Source organism: Equus przewalskii, chromosome 11, assembly GCF_037783145.1.
Source record: "Equus przewalskii isolate Varuska chromosome 11, EquPr2, whole genome shotgun sequence".
Taxonomy (NCBI): domain Eukaryota; kingdom Metazoa; phylum Chordata; class Mammalia; order Perissodactyla; family Equidae; genus Equus; species Equus przewalskii.
In genome coordinates this window covers 16,154,530-16,173,494 of record NC_091841.1, presented here as the reverse complement: position 1 = coordinate 16,173,494, position 18,965 = coordinate 16,154,530, and the positions used below count along the sequence as shown (strand labels likewise).

The 18,965-nt window shown below is 35.9% G+C and overlaps 1 protein-coding gene across 1 annotated transcript; it reads right to left on the bottom strand.

The window, feature by feature from the left end:
* Window positions 1-12,214: 12,214 nt before the first annotated feature.
* Window positions 12,215-18,228, bottom strand: LOC103566855 (olfactory receptor 5D14-like). Its single transcript, XM_008543398.2, has 2 exons — window positions 18,084-18,228; window positions 12,215-13,178 (listed from the first exon to the last, which is right to left on the bottom strand). The coding sequence occupies exon 2, from the start codon at window positions 13,157-13,159 to the stop codon at window positions 12,215-12,217; it is 945 nt and encodes a 314-aa protein (XP_008541620.1). The 5' UTR covers window positions 13,160-13,178; window positions 18,084-18,228.
* Window positions 18,229-18,965: the final 737 nt, after the last annotated feature.

Genomic DNA, 18,965 nt, shown 5'->3' with positions numbered 1-18,965 from the left:
GTGGATTGGCATACATCATAGAAAACTGTATGAAAATATTTATTAAATCTAAATTTTGTATATATTCACACTCACAAATAATTTCAACCCCTGATTTTATATGCACAATAAGTGAGTGTCTATCTCTATAAAAGATGTGTATAAGAATGTTCACATTAATATTATTGGTAATAGAAAATAGTAAAAACAACTGCCTATCAACATGAAAGTAGGTAAATAAATAATGATATATTTCTACAAAAGAATACTATACAACAATGAGATTGAATGTGTTGCAATTGCATCCATCCAACATGGATGCATTGCACAAGTTTGTTTTGGAATGAAACAATGCATACCCTAAGCATCCACTTCTGTGTGGTTAAAAAACAGAAACCTATCATGATAAAAGTCAAGAAGTTACTTACTCCTTCAGGGTAAGAGATTAGAGACAAGAGAGATCATGTAGAAGGCTTTTTTGATTCTGGTAATGTTCTGTTTCTTGGTCTAGGTCCTGGTTATAGGGGTATTTCTTCTTTTGGAAAATTTATCTAGCTGTATACTTATTTAAGTATTCTCTATATGTGCATTGCTGCTGAGACCAGCTGGGCAGCCAGCTGAAGGGGTGGACAGAAGTTGACAGAACACAATCTATGTTATTCAATGGGACAGGGGACCATCACCTTCAAGGACTGAGGTGAGGTCCCTTGGATCGCCACATATTTATTTGTGGGTAAAGAATCTCAAGCAAGTACAATAGCTGGAACTCTTGCCTGCAGGAAAATGCAAGCCAACGTCCAAAGGTTCTATTCTTCATCCCCCGGAAGCACACCAGCCCATCCCAGGTCATTCTCTTGGAGAGTATCTTAAGGACAATCAGCAAGGTATGCAGATGGCATTCCATCCGTGCAAGGGCCAGGCATTCTTGGAATTTATTTTTCCTAGGTAAAGCCTAGCAAGAATGCTGCTATGATCTTGACAAATTGAAATGGCAAGCAACAGGATATACTGGAGTATATGAGGAAGCCATTTGGTATAAACCTAATTCCGCCTGACTTTGTTTTTTCCAAAAGGGCCTGACTGTGGCTGTTGAGCACGCATTGCATATCTGCTTTAAAACATTTCCTATGGCAAGAACAAATGGCCTTAAGATAAAGGTGCAACTTCCCCCACATTGGCATTTCCTTAAGGATAAGCATCTTTCCTTAGGCTAGGAACTGATTGCTGTGCTCACCTTTGACCACCCAGCTCACCTGTGACCACTCAGCTCCAGACAGCAGACCTGCCACCCTGCTGTTTTCACCGAGACAGCAGACCAACCTGCTGTGTCCATCAATCACTGTGCCAACAGAGCGCTCTCGTGACTATTGTAAAAGGGACATTTCAATCCTATGTGAAACATCCTGTTTGGGGGTATATAAGCACTCTGTGAACCTGACTTCTTTGGTGCCCTTTCTTCCTTCGGGAAGAAAGGCCCCGGGCCATGGTCCCCAGATTTCACCTCAGAATAAACTCTCCCAAATTTTCATTTATAGATTGGCTATGGATTATTTTTGTCAACAATCTCCTGCAGCAGTGCATTATATATGAAAAAGTTTTTCCAAAAGCAATATTTATATAATATTAGTGTATAAGAAACTTCAGATCTTTATTATAAATTTTTATCTCTAGAAATGCCTCATATTAAAGTTCAGTATATTTTTGTAAAATAAATGGTACAACTTTCATTTAAAGATCAATCAATCAGAAGGCAATGTATTCCAGACAATTATCACTATTATGAAATTATTTCTTAATTCTCTTTTTCGTGTTTCTCAGCCTCGGCACTACTGACATTTTGTGCTGGATTACTTTTTTGTTATGGGGAGTTGCCCTCTGCATTGTACCATGTATAGCAGGATCTTTGGCTTCTATCCACTAGATGGCAGTATAACCCTCATCCATAGTCCTTCCATTGTGACAATCAAAATTGTCTCCAGATATTGTCAAATGTCCCCTTAGGGGGAGAGGGAGATAAATAATCATCTGTTGTTGAGAGCTGTTGCCTTATTTCCCTAATTCTGGTAAAGTTTCACATTTCTTCTGTTTGAATTCAACTTAAAACTAATGTGCAAATTAAATACCCTGGTTCCTTATCTCCCAAGTAATGTTATTGTATGGATTAAACAATTTATATTACCTTTAAATCTGCGAAGTGTGGTTTTTTAAAACTTCTTCTTCATTATTTCTTCCTTTATTTTTTTCTTTTTCCCTTGTGAACCAGTATATTCTTTTTCAAAGCTCTAAAACCTTATTTAGAGTAGGTCTTGTTTGTTATGTTTTTCCAGAAGGTTCACTTTGGTCTTTTTAATTCCATTTTATTTAAATACCTGCCTATTCTCTCTTGCACAACTCTTCCCCAAAAAATCACAGAAACTCACAGATATAGACCTGAAAAGTTTCCAGGCCTTTCTATTCCCCTAGTCCCAGGAAACAGTTGTTCCAGATACTGCTATGGAAGAGATGGGCCAAGCCAGGCCCTCTATACAAAGCTCTGTAGAAAGAGGGTATTTTCTGTTCTAGATACTTAATGTTTGCAGTGGCTCAAGTTTCCCCAAATGATTTTTCCCGTGAAGAACTAACTGAATCTAAGGCAATTTCTACATACCTTATATGAACAGTAATATCCATATTTTCTCTGAGCTACAAACCCACCTGGTAGTGGAAAAGGCAGCCCCCATCCCCACCTCTGGAGAGCTAGTCTTGGGGAGATGATAAGACACTTATATCTACTTCCACTCCCTGTGCCACCAGGACCCTAGAGAAAATTGCTTGCCTTCTTCTCCAGAGGACTTAAAATAAGCAATTAAAATTAATGATTGATTTTTGATGTAATTCTATTTTCTTGGAAAACCTGAGGGAAAACAACAGCAGGTTTTGAAACATTTTATATAAAAGTTAACTGAAAGTTTAAATTTCTTCTCCTCATGCTTCATAATCATTCTTATAGTCTCCCCCAATCTTTGTACAAGTCATAGCAGAAGTTATCTTTATTATTTACTCAACAAACATTTTTCTCTTTATTAGTACATTGTTTTATTCTTTTTAAATTTTTTCCTAAATTTATGGAGGTATAATTGAGAAATAAAAATCATATGTATTTAAGGAGTACAACCTGATGTTCTGACATACATATACATTATGAAATAATCACCACAATCAAGCTAATTAACATATTCATCATCTTGAATTACTATTTTCTTCCTTTTTTTGATGAGAATACCTAAATTCTACCCTCTTAGCAAATTTCAAGTATACAATACAGTATTGTTAACTATAGTCACATTGCTGTACATTAGATCTTCAGAATTTATTCAGGCTGCATAACTGAAACTTTGTACCCTTTGACCAGGATCTCTCCTTTTCCCCTCCTCAGCCCCTGACAATAACCATTCTACTTTCTGCTTCTATGAGTTTGACTAGTTTAGATTGCACATATAGATGAGATTATGCAGTATTCATCTTTTACGAAATATTTCTTATGTATGTACCATGTCTCTGTTCCCTGTAGGGTATAACTGCCCTTGGTTACACTAACCATACTGAGAGAGTGAGAAGATCCTGCTCAGGTCCCTCAGGTCCCCCTGTTATTATGATCCTGTTAATGGTATTAGGTACAGAGCAAATCTCTTATGAATACATTCAATAAGCATAAACTAAATTAAAACAAATAAGTGAAAGCTATAACGAGCAAATCATTCCCAAGACTGTAACTCTGAGTGACTCATAATCACTTACAGATGCATATGCAAGTTCCTGTTTGCCAGAGTTTTAATCAGTCTTGAAAACAAAACTATTAAGGAGAGTGAGACTATAAAAAAGCTTGGTTAGCTACCCTTACCAAAAGTGGAATATGAAGCAAAATATCTCTTTCAGAATTTCTCTATGTATTTTTTTATGCAAGATTCGCTAAATGTCTAAAATTTTAAAATATGATAACCATTTAAAATCTTTCTTTAAGTAAAACCAATACAATCATTGTTTTCTTTTTAGTTCCCAAGTGTAATTTTTAATATTTATAAATAAGAATATGAAATCAAGAGATTTCTGGTTACTTTAGTTTATTTTTTTAAATCTTTCTTTATATCCTTTTTTTTTTCTTTTGGTTAGGAAGATTGGCTTTGAGCTAACATCTGTTGCCAATCTTCCTCTTTTTTTTTCCCCCAAAGTCCCAGTACATAGTTGTACATCCTAGATGTTAGTCCTTCTAATTCTTTTATGTGGGATGCTGTCCCAGAATGGCCTGATGAGCAGTGTGTAGGTCCATGCCCAGGATCCAAACTGGTGAACCCCAGGCTGCTGAACTAGAACATGTGAACTTAACTAGGCCAGCCTCATGATAATTTTAAATCAAATCCTCCTGTCAACGCTTTCAGCTTGCCTTGAACATTATAAGTTCATGAAATATAAGCCTATCATAATACAATTACTGATTATGTCAGCCCTATAATCAGTAACAAAAGTGAGAAATTTCTAAACAAATTGATTTTTGCATTGTGTATTCACACTGTGACATTAAGAATGAACACCCCTAACACCTTACATTTGTGCTTTTATTGTTAATTCCATACAGCACTTATTCTTTGTTTTTCAGTCTGACCTAGTAAATGTGTTACCAAAATTAATCTTGATTAATTCTTTTCAGAGCAGATGCTCCTCAGCTCAGGGAGTCTTAAATGTCAATCCTTCCTCATTGCTTGAAGAAGAATAAAGTTGGAACAGGTGGTAATCTAGTCCATGTCTTTATTCTATAGGTGAGAAAACAGAAGATGGAGAACCTTGGTTTTCCCAATGACATGCAAATAACAACCAATCTACACATCTGTGACTAGATCTCTGATTCCCAGAATCCTAGCCCTGGACCCATTTTATTACACCAGACTCTGACCCATGTTCTAGTCTAGGTACTAAATATTTCCTTGGTAAATCATCATACTTTTAATTGACAAACTAGAGACTCTAAAACTATGGGAAAGAGTCCAATAACAGTGCATATGCCCCCGAGTTATACTAGAAAGCAGCATCAAGATGAGATGAGAATGGGATTTAGGGACATTTTCTCTCCCAGGAATAATTAACTATACTAAAGACTCTGACTTAAAAAATTCCCTTTCCTAGGTCTTTCTCTCTCTCTTTCTCTTTCTACTCTCCCCTCAAGATGTATAGGATACTCATTCTGTCCTATAGTACTTGTGAGGGAGAGAGATTGTAAATTGGAGGTAGTACTGCCCTATGAAGACATTTCATGAGAAAATAGTAATACAAAAGAATTGGATTTCGTTAAGTGTTTGCCAACACTTCTAACATCCTACCATTCCAGAAAAGTATCATTTCTGGTAAGATTATCTCTGGTCCCATAGAAATGGATTTAAGATGGCTCAGCAATAAGGATGTCACATCATATGCAAAACTGAGACATCAAGGGCCATATCTGTTCCTATGCCCATAAGTTTGAGTATTAAACACAACCTTGCAAGTATTAAAGACAATCCATCGCAAAACCAGATATTCAAATTATCAAAGATTTTTCTTAATACAACATTTAATTTAGCTAAGGCATTTAAGAATTCATTTTAAACTTATGTTATATTTAATATAGTGGCTCTTGTGTCCCAAATGCTATGTAGAAAATAGAACAGCTAAAATCTTCTTTCCTATGATTCTTTTCCTCATTTTGTTGTACTTTTTGCTGTTAGGGGACACATGTTTCCTGCTTTATAATCTTAAGTAATGCTGGTTCCTTTTACTTTTTTTTTTTACTGGAAAGTCTATTCAACTTCTGATTGTTTCATTTTATTTAAATATTTGTCTATTCTACCTTGACTCCCCTTCTAAAAATTTGTAGAATCAAGACAATGCACATTCCCTCAAATGCTTGGAGCTCTTCTCTCACCCATTCCAATACATGTTGTTCATGGGCTGTTAGTGAGGAACTCAGCTGAGCCAGGCTCTCTCCTAGAACACTCTGTAGAATAAGTGCTCATCCTCTTCCTTCCATGTTCAGATGCATAACTTCTGCAGTGGCAAAATATTTTTCGAGAACTATCTAGATCCAAAGGGTAAGTTCCCCTCCTCACATTGTTGTCTACACACCCCTCATTGAGATTAATATCAGTACGTCTTTAGAATCTTAAAACATACCTGCTGATGGCAGACAGAGGACCTCTCCGGGTTGGGAGGGATGCATGTGTTCTTACAGCTACAGTCACTACCTTTCAGACACAAACCCTAGAGACCACCTATTGTCCCATTCTCTTGAGGTCATTAAATAAACAATTAAAATTAATCATCTTTCTCTGGTATAATTCTTTTTTATTTTAAAGATTGGCACCTGAACTAACATCTGTTGCCAATCCTCCTTTCTTCTTCTTCTTCTCCTTCTCCTTCTCCTTCCCCTTCCCCTTCCCCTTCCCCTTCCCCTCCTTCTCCTTCTCCTTCTCCTTCTTCTTCTTCTTCTTCTTCCTCCTTTTTCTTCTCCCCAAAGTCCCCCAGTACATAGTTGTATATTCTAGTTGTAGGTCCTTCTGGTTGTGCTATGTGGGACGCCACCTCAGAATGGCTTGATGAGTGGCGCTAGGTCCATGCCCAGGGTCTGAACCAGTGAAAACCTGGGCTGCCAAGGCAGAGCACATGAACTCAACCACTCGGCCACAGGTCTAGCCCCTGGTGTAATTCTTGTGTACTAGAAAACCTGGAGCAGCATGAGGGGTGTTTCATATGAAAATTTATAAAGTCATTTCCCCCAGCCCCTGGTCACTGCAATACCTTCCTCAAATTATAAAAATAATGTAATTAGAAAAGTCATCATAATAAAATATTGAGTGACTACAATATGCTGAGCATAACCCTCTTCCCCCATACTATCTACTTTCATCATATTGGAGAAGTATGAATATCCATGTTTTAGGTCATCGTGATCCACTGAGAGTTAAATCAGAAATATTCACAAAGTTAAATATTAAGTTGGGAAAATTATCCAGTCCCTTTTAAGTCTCTGTACTGTTCTATTACTCTTTTTCCCCTCTGCTTTCTCCAGGTAGTCTGACTTGCTTTCCCTTCTTGCTTTTTATTTCTCAAAAAATGTTGCACACTCCTCCCTTAAGGTCTTATCTACTACTTTTTTCTCTACTCTGGAATGCTTTCTCTTAAGGTTTTGCTCAAATGTACTTTTCCAGTGAAAGCGTCCATGAACATACTATTATACTGCAGGGGCTAATCCACTACCCAACTTAGTGTTTAAAGTACTTAACATGGTTCAAATATATTTTAATAATTATTTATTGCATACCTTCATATTGTTTGTTGTCCTCTGCTAGAATAAAAGTTTCAGGAAAGCAGAGAATATATTCACTGATATATTCTAAGCAAATACATCAGTGATGAGCATAAAGCAAGTATACCATGAATCTTTATTTAATGATAGATATGACCTTCCAAGGAACTTGAAATAGAGCCAACTTACTAGAACTATGAGGAATTTAAGTTCTGAGAGGAGATGATTGATAAAGAACATTAAGGATGTTTTAGAAGTGATTATTGAAACTAGGCAGTCAAAAGAAAGCAAAGCAAAAGCAGACCAAAACCAATGTCCACTCAACTGAATTCTCTCTCTCTAGTCAGAAAACAGGGAAAGAAGGCTGAGGACATAATGAGGATACATAATTACTCATTCTTTCATTTATTCAATACATATTTATTACAGGTTTACCCTGAGCTACGTACTGTCTTAGGTATCAGGGAAAAAAGACAAAGAATGTCCCCTTGCCAACAAGTTTATATTTAATGGGGGATACAAAACAAACAAATAAATATGTAGTCATTTTCTAGTAATTATAAACACAAAAAACGTATACTTGAAGATGTCACTTTAAATAGGGAGGTCAGACAAGACCATAATGAGGTGGTACTTGAGCATGGACCATTAGGAAGTCGGAAAGCAAATTATGCAAATAACTGCAGGCAGAGTGTTGAGTTTGAGTTTGAGGCAAAGGAAACATCAAATACAACTGATTTTCAAATAGACAGCTTTTTTTTTGCATCTCAATAATTCTGCAGTTTGTGGTGATGTTCTATATTTTATAAACACCTTTTGCAAAAATATAACTTGGATATTTCCTGATGACTTTATTTATGGCAGAAAGAGAAAGAAGGAACCCTATCTGGGTCTACCTATGGGTGGTCCTTTAAAGCTGTATTTATGCCACTATGTTGGTATTTTTTAGAACAATAATGAAATATAAGATGCAATTATTTGAATACTTTTGCAGTATATTTTCATTAAGAAATTAAATAATTTCAGTTCTGCAGAAATAATCTGGGATGATAAAACTAAAAAAGGTTTATCAATGTAATTTTAAAACTTTAAGTTTTTTGAAGATATTCAAGGAAACAAAAAATACTTCAGCCAGTGCTACAAGCATCAAAAAAAATAAACTACAAGAACTACTTGCTACACAGATTTTCCTCTGCCCCAAATGTGTTTTTCGGCAAAAGTCTCATGTGCAGGCTGGAAAATAAGACTATGCGTGGTGTTCTTTGTCCTGAAGGGTCAACACTTTTTAGGGACAGTGAGTCCCTGACTTCCAATCCTTTAAATTTTAGTCATTTAAGATATAATTATATTCATAGGATATTATATTTCTTTATAAATCATTAATAAGAGTTAAAAAAATGTAACTGTCAATAAACATTTGAATAAACACATACCAAAATTGCACGTAACAAAAATAATAACATATTCTTATACAATTAAATACCAAACCCATGTTTAAATTTCCCCAGTTGTCTCAAAGATATCTGTTCTTTTTCTTTGAGGAAGATTAGCCCTGAGCTAACATCTGCCACCAATCCTCCTCTTTTGCTGAGGAAGACTGGCCCTAAGCTAAAATCCATGCCCATCTTCCTCTACTTTATATGTGGGCTGCCTGCCACAGCATGGCTTTTGGCAGGTGGTGCCATGTCTGCACCCAGGATCCAAATGGGCCAACGCCAGGCTGCCGAGACGCGGAACGGGTGAACTTAATTGCCGCGCCACTGGGCCGGCCCCAAAAATAAATTTTTAAAGTTAGTTTGAATCAAGAATCAAACAAATTTGGTTTTTATAACAAATTGTTTTTATTATGTAAAAGTTCCATGTGTTATGTAACATTACATTCTGTATAGTATGTAATAGTTTCGTGAGTGTGTGTCTATGTAAATGTATGCATATTCAGATAATTTTTTGCAACAAATGGACCATTTGTAGAATGCTATGTGTTCTGTGTTTGGCTTATTGCTTTATTTGTCATGACTTGTTCCTGCACCAGTCCTTTCACACTAATACTCACATCAAGAAGCTGTATTGGTTCAGCTTCACTCTTGTAGTTTCTTTTAGGCAAGAAGTCTTCGCAGGTGCTTCTGACTACCACCAGTTGCCTCAAATTGTGATGTACATGTTAACTAGTTGCCCAACTTTTAGTGCTGCTTAGCCTGATCTGTGGATTCAGGCGGTGTCAGTTTGATTACTTCCTTTAAATGTTCCCCACCAACTTTTCACATAATGACTTTAATAGCTACTGAAATCATCACTCTGATCTAATTTTTTACTAGGAGTTTTAAAATCATGATTTTCTGATTCTATCCTTTTTTCTGCTTTTATTTATTCTGAATTTCCCCTCATAAACTATTAGGTAACCCTGAAATTCACTTCTTAAAGGAAAGGTAGAATAAACATTTATCTCCTTTATTTACCAATTTTCAGAGTAATGACTTGATACTCCCAGCAACCATTAATAGTAACCAATGATTAATTATTTTTCTTTTTTGTATCTAGGTTTAAATATATTTGATGCTTTTAAATGAATTGCAGTCAATATTCATTTGTATGTTAACTATAAGTCAGAGCGAGCCATTTCAAATTACTTCCTATGTCTCTTTGAAATGATCCACCTAGCTGTTAATAGCATTTTAGCCTTCTGGGAATTAAGTTGCTCAAGGCTCATTACATTTTCTACCTCCAACTTCAAAACAGCTATTTCTCCAGAAAGCTCTAGTCTGCTTAGAGAGCAAAGATTTCCTTTCAGAGGAAATTTTGAGAATAGGAATGTTCATTGCTGCTGGGTTGTCATTATGAGTGGTACAATTTTTAAGAGAAAAAAATTCTTGAAAATCAATTTCTATTTCAAATTAAGATGAAAAGATTTTTACTTACCTTCTCTTACTGTAGAGCTGTAACTGTTATGCTTCCCATTTTAGTTTAAATGACATTTCAATGATTATTTATTTACTTTATACTAAGATAAGCATTGCATAATGAGGATGTACACTCAAAATGCTGTGTTTAAAGTCCTTCATAAAAAATGTTTTACTCTGTATGACCATGTGTCCGCCATTATAGATAAATTCATTGTTTTTATTTTCAAATTTTAGAGATTTTCTGTTTACTTTTTGACATAAATATGTCTTTTAAACTATGCAAAATATTATATTTCCCCTAAATCAGAGCTATATTAGAATGAACATTCCAAAAATTTCTTTCATCTCTTCTTTATTAGATTTTTTTTTACCTTTCCCTCTTCTCTCACACAATTTATCAAACTATAAAAAATTTCGGCATCTTGTATTTATTCACTTAAGAAAATCTCCTGTAGGGAACTCCATTGCAATATATAGAAACCATCCTCTCTCCATTTTCACAGCTGTATACTTCTTTATTGTGACCCATAGTTTAATCAACCACCTTCATACTCTATTTTATCCAGTCTGTTCTTATTATAAATAATGCTTGGGAATATGTTATTTATATGCATTTTTGCTACTCTATCTTTGGGATAGATTCCTAGAGCTTTGAATGCTCTGAAGGAGGATGAATACATATGCAATTTTTCTAGTACTTCGAATCACATGTAACATGTTACCTTCCTGCCTTCAATGTATCAAAATATCTGGCAAAATACCAGATTCACTTTCAAGGTATATCATTAAACTTTTGGAGTTCTGCCACCCTGAAAGGTGAGAAATTATAGCTTATGGCAGTTTTCATTTGTATTTCTATTATTATGCGTTAGATTGAACTCTTCGTATGTGTAAAGGCTATTTTTATTCTTTTATATAGACTGTGTAATTATATCTTGTGTCTTTTTATATAGGATATTCATTTTCTCTTTTACTATATGTAACATAAGTGGTGACTCTTTCTCAGCTTTTCATTTGTCAGTTTAATTTCTTATCTGTTATTTTTCCAGGAAGCTTTGAATATTCATGTAATCTAAGTTTTAAACTTGGTTTTAAAATTCTCTTTTGGTGTGTGAAATGAAGAAGAGGTCTAATTTTATCTTCTTTCTCATATAGATATCTTTTTATTCCAAAGACACTGTTTTAACAAAAAGGAGTTTAAATTTATTTTAAATTACATAGGGTTAGCCTTCCTACTATAATTTGATTTCATTTTTAAGGTGTTTGTTACCAAATATTTGTGCTTGTTTAGGCATTCATATAAACATTAGAACAGAAATGTTGTGATATGATTCCTCAATATTCCCAGATAAAATGTACGTTACATTCATCCTGGTCCTAATACATATGAACCAGACTACCTAAGCCTGTAGAGATTTCCAGACCTGGTAATACTGGAAATGCAGCCTTTTGAGTAATAATATCCAAACATAATCTAGGACTATTGAAGTGACTCCAGAGATTGTCCTTTCCAAAGGACAAAACTAATTCCTGGGACCTTTCACACTAATAGCCTCAGAGGTACAATAAAGAAAAAGCACTAGATTTAGAGTCAACAGAGTTGAGTTCCTGTATTAAATTAACCATCTTAGTCAATTCTAGGCTAGTTTCTTGAACCTTTGTGCCATCATCTACACAATAGATGTAACTATCCTTGTTCAATGTACTTCGCAGCATAAGCTGACTGTTAGAAAGCACAAGACAGTGCTTTCATAGAATTCACAGAACTCAAGGAATGAAAGTGTCAGAGAAGTATCTTCTCCCTTTTATGACACAGCATACCCATCTGTATCTCCCAACAAAGACACAATGCTCCAGTGACATCCAACACAAATAACTTCAAGGGATTTCAGTTTACCAATTCACAATATATTAACATCACAGTCACTGATGAAAACCTCATGCAAATGCAAATATATGCTATAGGTTTTAGAAGGTTCTGTTCTCATTGTTCTTAAGGTTAGAAACATCTTTTGAGATTGGTTCAGTAACATAGGGCTTTTGTGTCTGTTAATTTCTGGAAGGCATCCTTCACATCTTTATTCCTCAGGCTATAGATCAGAGGATTCAACAAGGGGTTGACCATTGTGTAAAACACAGAGGCCACTTTGACAGTTTGCCGAGAGATTTTGGAGTTGGGCACACAGTAGAGGGAAAGGATGGTCACATGGAAGATGGTGATGGTGGTCAGGTGGGAGGCACAGGTGGAGAAGGCTTTGCGACGCCCACTGGCAGAATGAATGTTTAGTACAGTCACAGAAATAAATACGTATGAAGCAAGAATGATGAGTAGTGTACTCACCTCATTGAAGGTGGCAAAACCAAGGAGCAGTAGGTGGGGAATGTATATATCAGAGCTCGAGACAGCAATGAGAGCAGTGTATTCACAGAAAAAGTGGTTGATTATGTTATGTCCAGAAAAGTTTAACTGAAAAGCATAACAAAGGAGTACCAAGGGGCTAACCATACCCCAGAGATATGACCCAGCCACCAGCAGGGCACAGAGCCTTTGTGACATGGCCACTGTATAAAGCAGAGGATTACAGATGGCCACAAAGCGGTCATATGCCATCACTGCCAACATGAATGTTTCTGCCACTGCGAATATGCAAGTCAAGAAGAATTGCATGATGCATCCTATGAAAGAAATGGTTCTGTCTTCCACAACCAAGTTCTCCAACAGTTTGGGTGTAACTGTAGTGGAATAACAAAAATCAACAAAGGACAAATGGCTGAGAAAAAAATACATGGGGATTTGGAGTTTAGGACTGATCCTGATGATCATGATCATGCTGAGGTTCCCCACCACGGTGACTGTGTAGGTGGTCAAGAATGCCAGGAACAGGGGCACCTGAAGGTCTGGATATTCTGAGAAGCCCAAGAGGGTGAATATGGCTTCAGCACTCTGATTTCTCCCAGCTAGCAGCATGATTGTTGTTGCAGAAAATCTGAAATAATGATAATGAAAAGTATAATGATGATAGTAAATTCATATAACACTTACTATGTAACAGGAATCATGATAAAATATTAAAATATACTAATTTAGACCTTCAAATACCACTATGAATTGTAAAACAGGTAGCCCCATATTTTACATAAGTAAACTGAGGCACATGTAAGTTGAGGAACTCCTTAGAGTTTACACAGCTTGTTAATGATGAGTTGGGTTTTGAAGTTGACCTGAGTGCCAGAATTTGAATTAAGTTTAGGGTTAGACAAAAAAGTATTATACATTGTTGTAGAAAAACATCTGTCTTTCATACTTCCATCATTCTGAAGATCTGTGTCTTTTAAATAGCACTAATATAACAATGAATATAAATTAAGCACTAACATTTATAAAGGAAGGATCAGAAGAACTAAAGCATTAGAAGTGATAATACTTCTAGAGTTATGGTATTCAAATCGAGGATCATAGGAAAAGCAGCATTTATGAATCACAAAAAGAATTTTCAAGTTTTGAAAAAATATATGGACGCTGAAGGAAATATAGCCCTGTGTATCTTCAGGCTTTCCATTGATTTATGCTGATGCTACAGTAATTGCCCTAATGTTCTAAAAACACTGTAGCCACCTGGTGAAATAAGGAATCTGCATTTATGACAGGCTGTTCCCTCACTTCTGTGTTTTCTTTCCTACTAAAGTGTTTTCTCACTTAGTGTCACTGATGCTCTCAACATACTCATCTAGATTGCTTGATCGTTATCTTCTAATTTTCTATTATTACATTTTAATCTGTCAACTTTTCTAGGCATATTATAACATTAAATACTCATAGGATGTCTGAATTGGAGACTAACTTATAATGTGTTTTGTTCAAGCCTTCTATATTTTCTACAGCCATCTACATTCTCTAATATGTATTTTCTATATTCTTGCTATATAATGTCGTAATAAACACCAATGGTTACATAATCACCCTCCAAATTTCTAGTGATGTAAACATCAGTTTTGACTGAAACTGCATATGTGATTATCTTGTTTTGATTCATGCAATCTTTATTATAATTGTATATGTTATTTTGAGAAAAAAAGTATGTATAGTCTCAAGCAATTCATAACTACAGAAGTGTCTTTAATCATTTAACAATGTTGTTAAAAATAAGTTTGTAATAATAATATATGTCAATAACAAGCACCTGTCTGAAATGTTCCATTTAATAAAATACTATTAGAATCACTCTCATAGATGAAGACACCATTTTAGTTTTGTCTGACCAGCTCAAGGTAGAGAGAAATTGCTATTTCCTTCACAGCTAAATGCTATTTATGACACTCAAAAAAATGTATTTCCTACATGTAGAAAAGACAATGAGCAGGAAAGTGACAAAAGGCTAATGACAGACCAGCATAATGAAAGAATCGTTGGCTTGGACACATAGATTTAAATTCAATTAGTGTGTTATATTTGCTGAATTAATTGAATTCTCTGAGCCTCAACTTTTTTATCAGTAATAATGACATGATAATACACATTTCACAGGTGTGTAAGTTTTGAAATAGGAAATTATGTTAATATACCTAGCACAGAGTCTGACAATTGTGGAGTCTGGGAGATGTAAGTTTCTCCACCCTCATCCTTTTTAATTCTTAGTGCTATGACTACTTGGCATTGTTTTTAAACCCTTGCATTATTTTTTTGTATTTTATTTTTATTTTTATTTATTTATTTATTTTGAGAAAGATTAGCCCTGAGCTAACATCTGCAGCCAATCCCCCTCTTTTTGCTGAGGAAGACTGGCCCTGAGCTGACATCCGTGCCCATCTTCCTTTACTTCCTATGTGGGACTCCTACCACAGCATGGCTTGCCAAGAGGTGCCATGTCCACACCCGGAATATGAACCAGTGAACCCTGGGCCGCTGAAGTGGAACGTGCACACTTAACTGCTGTGCCACCCAGCCAGTCCCACCCTTGTATTATTCTAAAAATCTAAGAAACAGATCATGGGTCAAAGAGGGCATTAATGAACAAGCGGGTACAACTTGGGAAGTTAAAGGGTATCTCAGCTCTTTCTTGGATCTCCTATTGGCCCTGTTTGTCTTAATTCACCACTTACCACCCTTCAATACATTGTCTGTTTTCCCCTTTGCTTTCTCATTACTATCTGACTCTCTTGTCCTCTCTTTCTAATCTCAGGTTGGTGCCTGTGGGAGACTTAGCAAGCTGCAATCATTATTCCAGTGGATTATGGTAGCTGAGGTACAAACAACTTCCCTGTAGTGCTTCTAGATTGCACTGTGAGGACATCAGCTTCTCTTCCCTTGATTACTATGTTTATTATGACAGTTTTTGGCTCTGAAAACTTTGATTTCTCCCTATTAACTAATTCTAAATGTTTCCACTCAGTTTTACCTAAAGCCTTAAGCTAGTTAGTCCCTAGCGTTCAACTTTCTTCAATCATGCCAACATTCTCAGCTTACAGTGAACAACACTTTCTCATTTATTACTTGGTGTATTTGATTTTTCTCTTCTTTTGTCTGGAGCATCCTTTTTTTCCTAGTGTACTGATACAGCACTTACAATATCTAAAGCTTTAAATGAAAATAGCTATCACAAACAACTTTCCCTTTCACTCCAGCAATATTTTCCACATTCATGGTATACCTACAGACGTTACTCAGGAAATCAACATTTCATTATATAATGTGCTCCTTATTACTTTACACATATCATTATTATCTCATTTCTACAAGATTTTGAGTTATTGAGGACATTCTCGGATTTTATAATGTTCCTTTAAAAATTTTTGTTGTGACTACTATGCTAGGCAGACGGTGAATATCCTCAAAGCAAAAATCAGGATTGATACCACAGGGAAGGTGGAAGAGACCAAAGCTCAGAAATGTGAGACTTTGGGAAGGGGGACTCAGGAGACATCGTGGCATTTAGACTAAGAAAGAGTGTTCCCTGCCTCAAAGGTACAGGACTTCAGTGTCCCCCATGTAAGTGAAAGATAACACAATATAGACCAACCAACCTGAAATCAACTCACCTGAAGATCCTATTCCTAGTATTAATAGTCACCAAGGAGGTTCTCACTCAAAATTCAAACATTACTGAAAATACAAAGTTTGTAAATATAGCAGGAGTCCACAAGAAATTTTAATTAATGTAATGAGAATATACTGCTTAACATCCAGAAAATCTCAGAAAGAGACAGAAAGCAATGGAGAGAGAAAGAGAGAGATTTGGAAGCTGAATCTGATTCCTAGGGCTTATGTATGACTCCATGACATCAGAGATTTAGACCCTAGAGAATCTTTGCTGAACTATTTCTTTTCGTATCGCGAACTCAGAAATTAGATTGAATGCTCTCCTGTGTTGGATTTTACAAGAATGTAATTTCTTCTAAATTATTGTAGACAACGCTTCATCAAGCCTACCACATGAATTTCTTTTCAAATATTAATTATAGACAATATAGAAATTGACTTAGAACATGTGATGAATACAACAAATGGCAAAGGGAAAGATAAATCAGTTAAAATGCAACCAGAGATAACTGCTGTTAATAATTGCTCTATTATTTTTCTATGCATACTATGTGTGTCTTGAAATGCATAAACGACGTAACTTGGATTCTGTCTTTTACATTTAACATAAAATACTCATTATTTTCCCTGGAAACATTGATTCACTTTATTGGAACTAATTTGCATTTCTTCTAAATATGAGCAATCTACTCTTCTATTAGCTTCTACTACTTCTAGCTAGCTTCTACTAGCTTCTATTAATACAATTAATCTATACCTTCTTAAAAGTGACAAATGAATTTTAGAAGCACGTTTCACTCTCTAAAACCACTGGGTATTAACCAATCTATTGGTTCCACCACACCCAAATATCACCCAATTACATCCACTTATGCTTTCTCTGGACCCCTGACAATTTGACTAACCCTTGCCAGACTCTACCAGAAACCCCTAACACAACAGTGGCTACTTATCACAAAGCATAAAATTGTTTATTATAGATGACATGGCTTTGCTTCAGGACCCAAGGGATCTGCATTGATATTTTCCCATTGGGATTGGCACAAGTTTCACACTGCACCTGCTTCCAACCACTGACCTCTGCACCCTGGACCAAGCTTCAGGCCAACTTCTGTCCCAGAGTCAAAGCTAGTAGCCTTCTTTGCCATCTGTTATGTGAATTTTCTATGCTGCATAATAAATTATCACTTACCCAGTGGCTTAAACTAGTATACATTTTTATATCACAGTTTCTACAGGGGAGCAGTCCAGGCATCACTTAGCTGGGATTTTGGGCTCTTCAGTATGTCATCAGGCTGCAATTCAGGTATCACTCAGAGCTGTGGTTGGATAAGAGGCTCAACAAGGGAAAAATCCCCTTCCAAGCTCCTCAAGCTTTTGGCAGACTTAATCTCCCTGCAGATATTGGGCTAAGGTACCCATTTTTTTGCGCCATTGATCAGCAGCTATTCTCAGATCCTGAGAGCCTCCTACAGTTCCTTGTTACGTGGTATTCTCTGTAGGCCCTCTCAGAACATGGTATCTCACATCTTCAAAGCCAGTAATGAAAGGAGTTTTTCTAACTTCAGGGAGGGCCTAGTAGTTCTTTAAATGGTTTTCACTAATTAAACCAAGGCCACCTAGGATAAACTCCCATTTAATTAAAAAGAAACAGATTTTGGACTTTAATTACACAGGCAGAATTCTTCATCTTGCTATATAAGATAACTTAACCAGGAGGATGACATCCCATTACCTTTGCCATATTGTATTGGTTAGAAGTAAGTCACAGGTCTCACCTGCACACAACGGGAGGAGATTATACAAAGTTATAAACACCAGGAAGTGGTATCAATTACCTTATGGGTTATCATACCTGGTAAAAGAGTCAGTCCTAGGTATGGAATGTGTTGCCTCTAAGATCTTAAAAGAGGTCTTCTAAGAGCTGTGCTTTCTCACTTCTGGTAGGGGACAGAAGATGCAATAATTTGTCTTTTATTTTGGGGAGGATATGCTGGAATATTTCAAATCACTTCACCCCTAACCAAATCATTGAAAATGCAGTTCTCTGAATCTCTTTTTCCCTTGTGTCTTAATAAGGCCTTCAGCACACCAGCTGCCTCTTGTTTATCTTGTTGGTTAGTATGATGTTCTCAATGTAATGGACAGGTGTGCTGTTGTGTGGCATGTTCAGGTGGCAGAGATTTCTTCAAATTATATCATGACAGAGAGCTGGAGAATTAACACAGCCCTAAGCAAAACTTTAAGGAAATACTTTTATCCATCCCATGGGAATGTGAATTGTTTTTGATTTTCTTTTAAAATTAAAAAGGAAAATAAATGCATTTGCCGAATCAATGATTGAATACTATATTCCATAAGCTACATTCATCTGCTCAAGTGCTACTATTTGGTTGAGTTTTCCATAGTCTACAGTCATTCTCCAAGATCCGTCTGGTTTCCTTCTGCTTGAAGAACTCTTTTTATGATTCCTTTTACTGTAGACCCACTGAAGGCATTCCTTTAGCTTTTTTGATCTGAGAAGACTTTCTTCTATCTGTATTTTTAAAGAATGCTTCTTAGGCATAGGGTGATAGTTCTACAGTTATTTTCTTCACCAATTTAACAATGTCCTTCATTGTCTTCTACCTTTCATTGTTCATTGGATAGTCGGTCATGGTCTTCTAATTCAGGTAGGATAGAGAAGATGATTGCAAATCAACATTTCCCTTGAAATAACATTTTTTTTAAAAGCAAA

Excerpts from the sequence above, each read along its gene's own strand:
- LOC103566855 (XM_008543398.2), bottom strand. The coding sequence starts at position 13,159 with ATGCTGCTAGCTGGGAGAAATCAGAGTGCTGAAGCCATATTCACCCTC.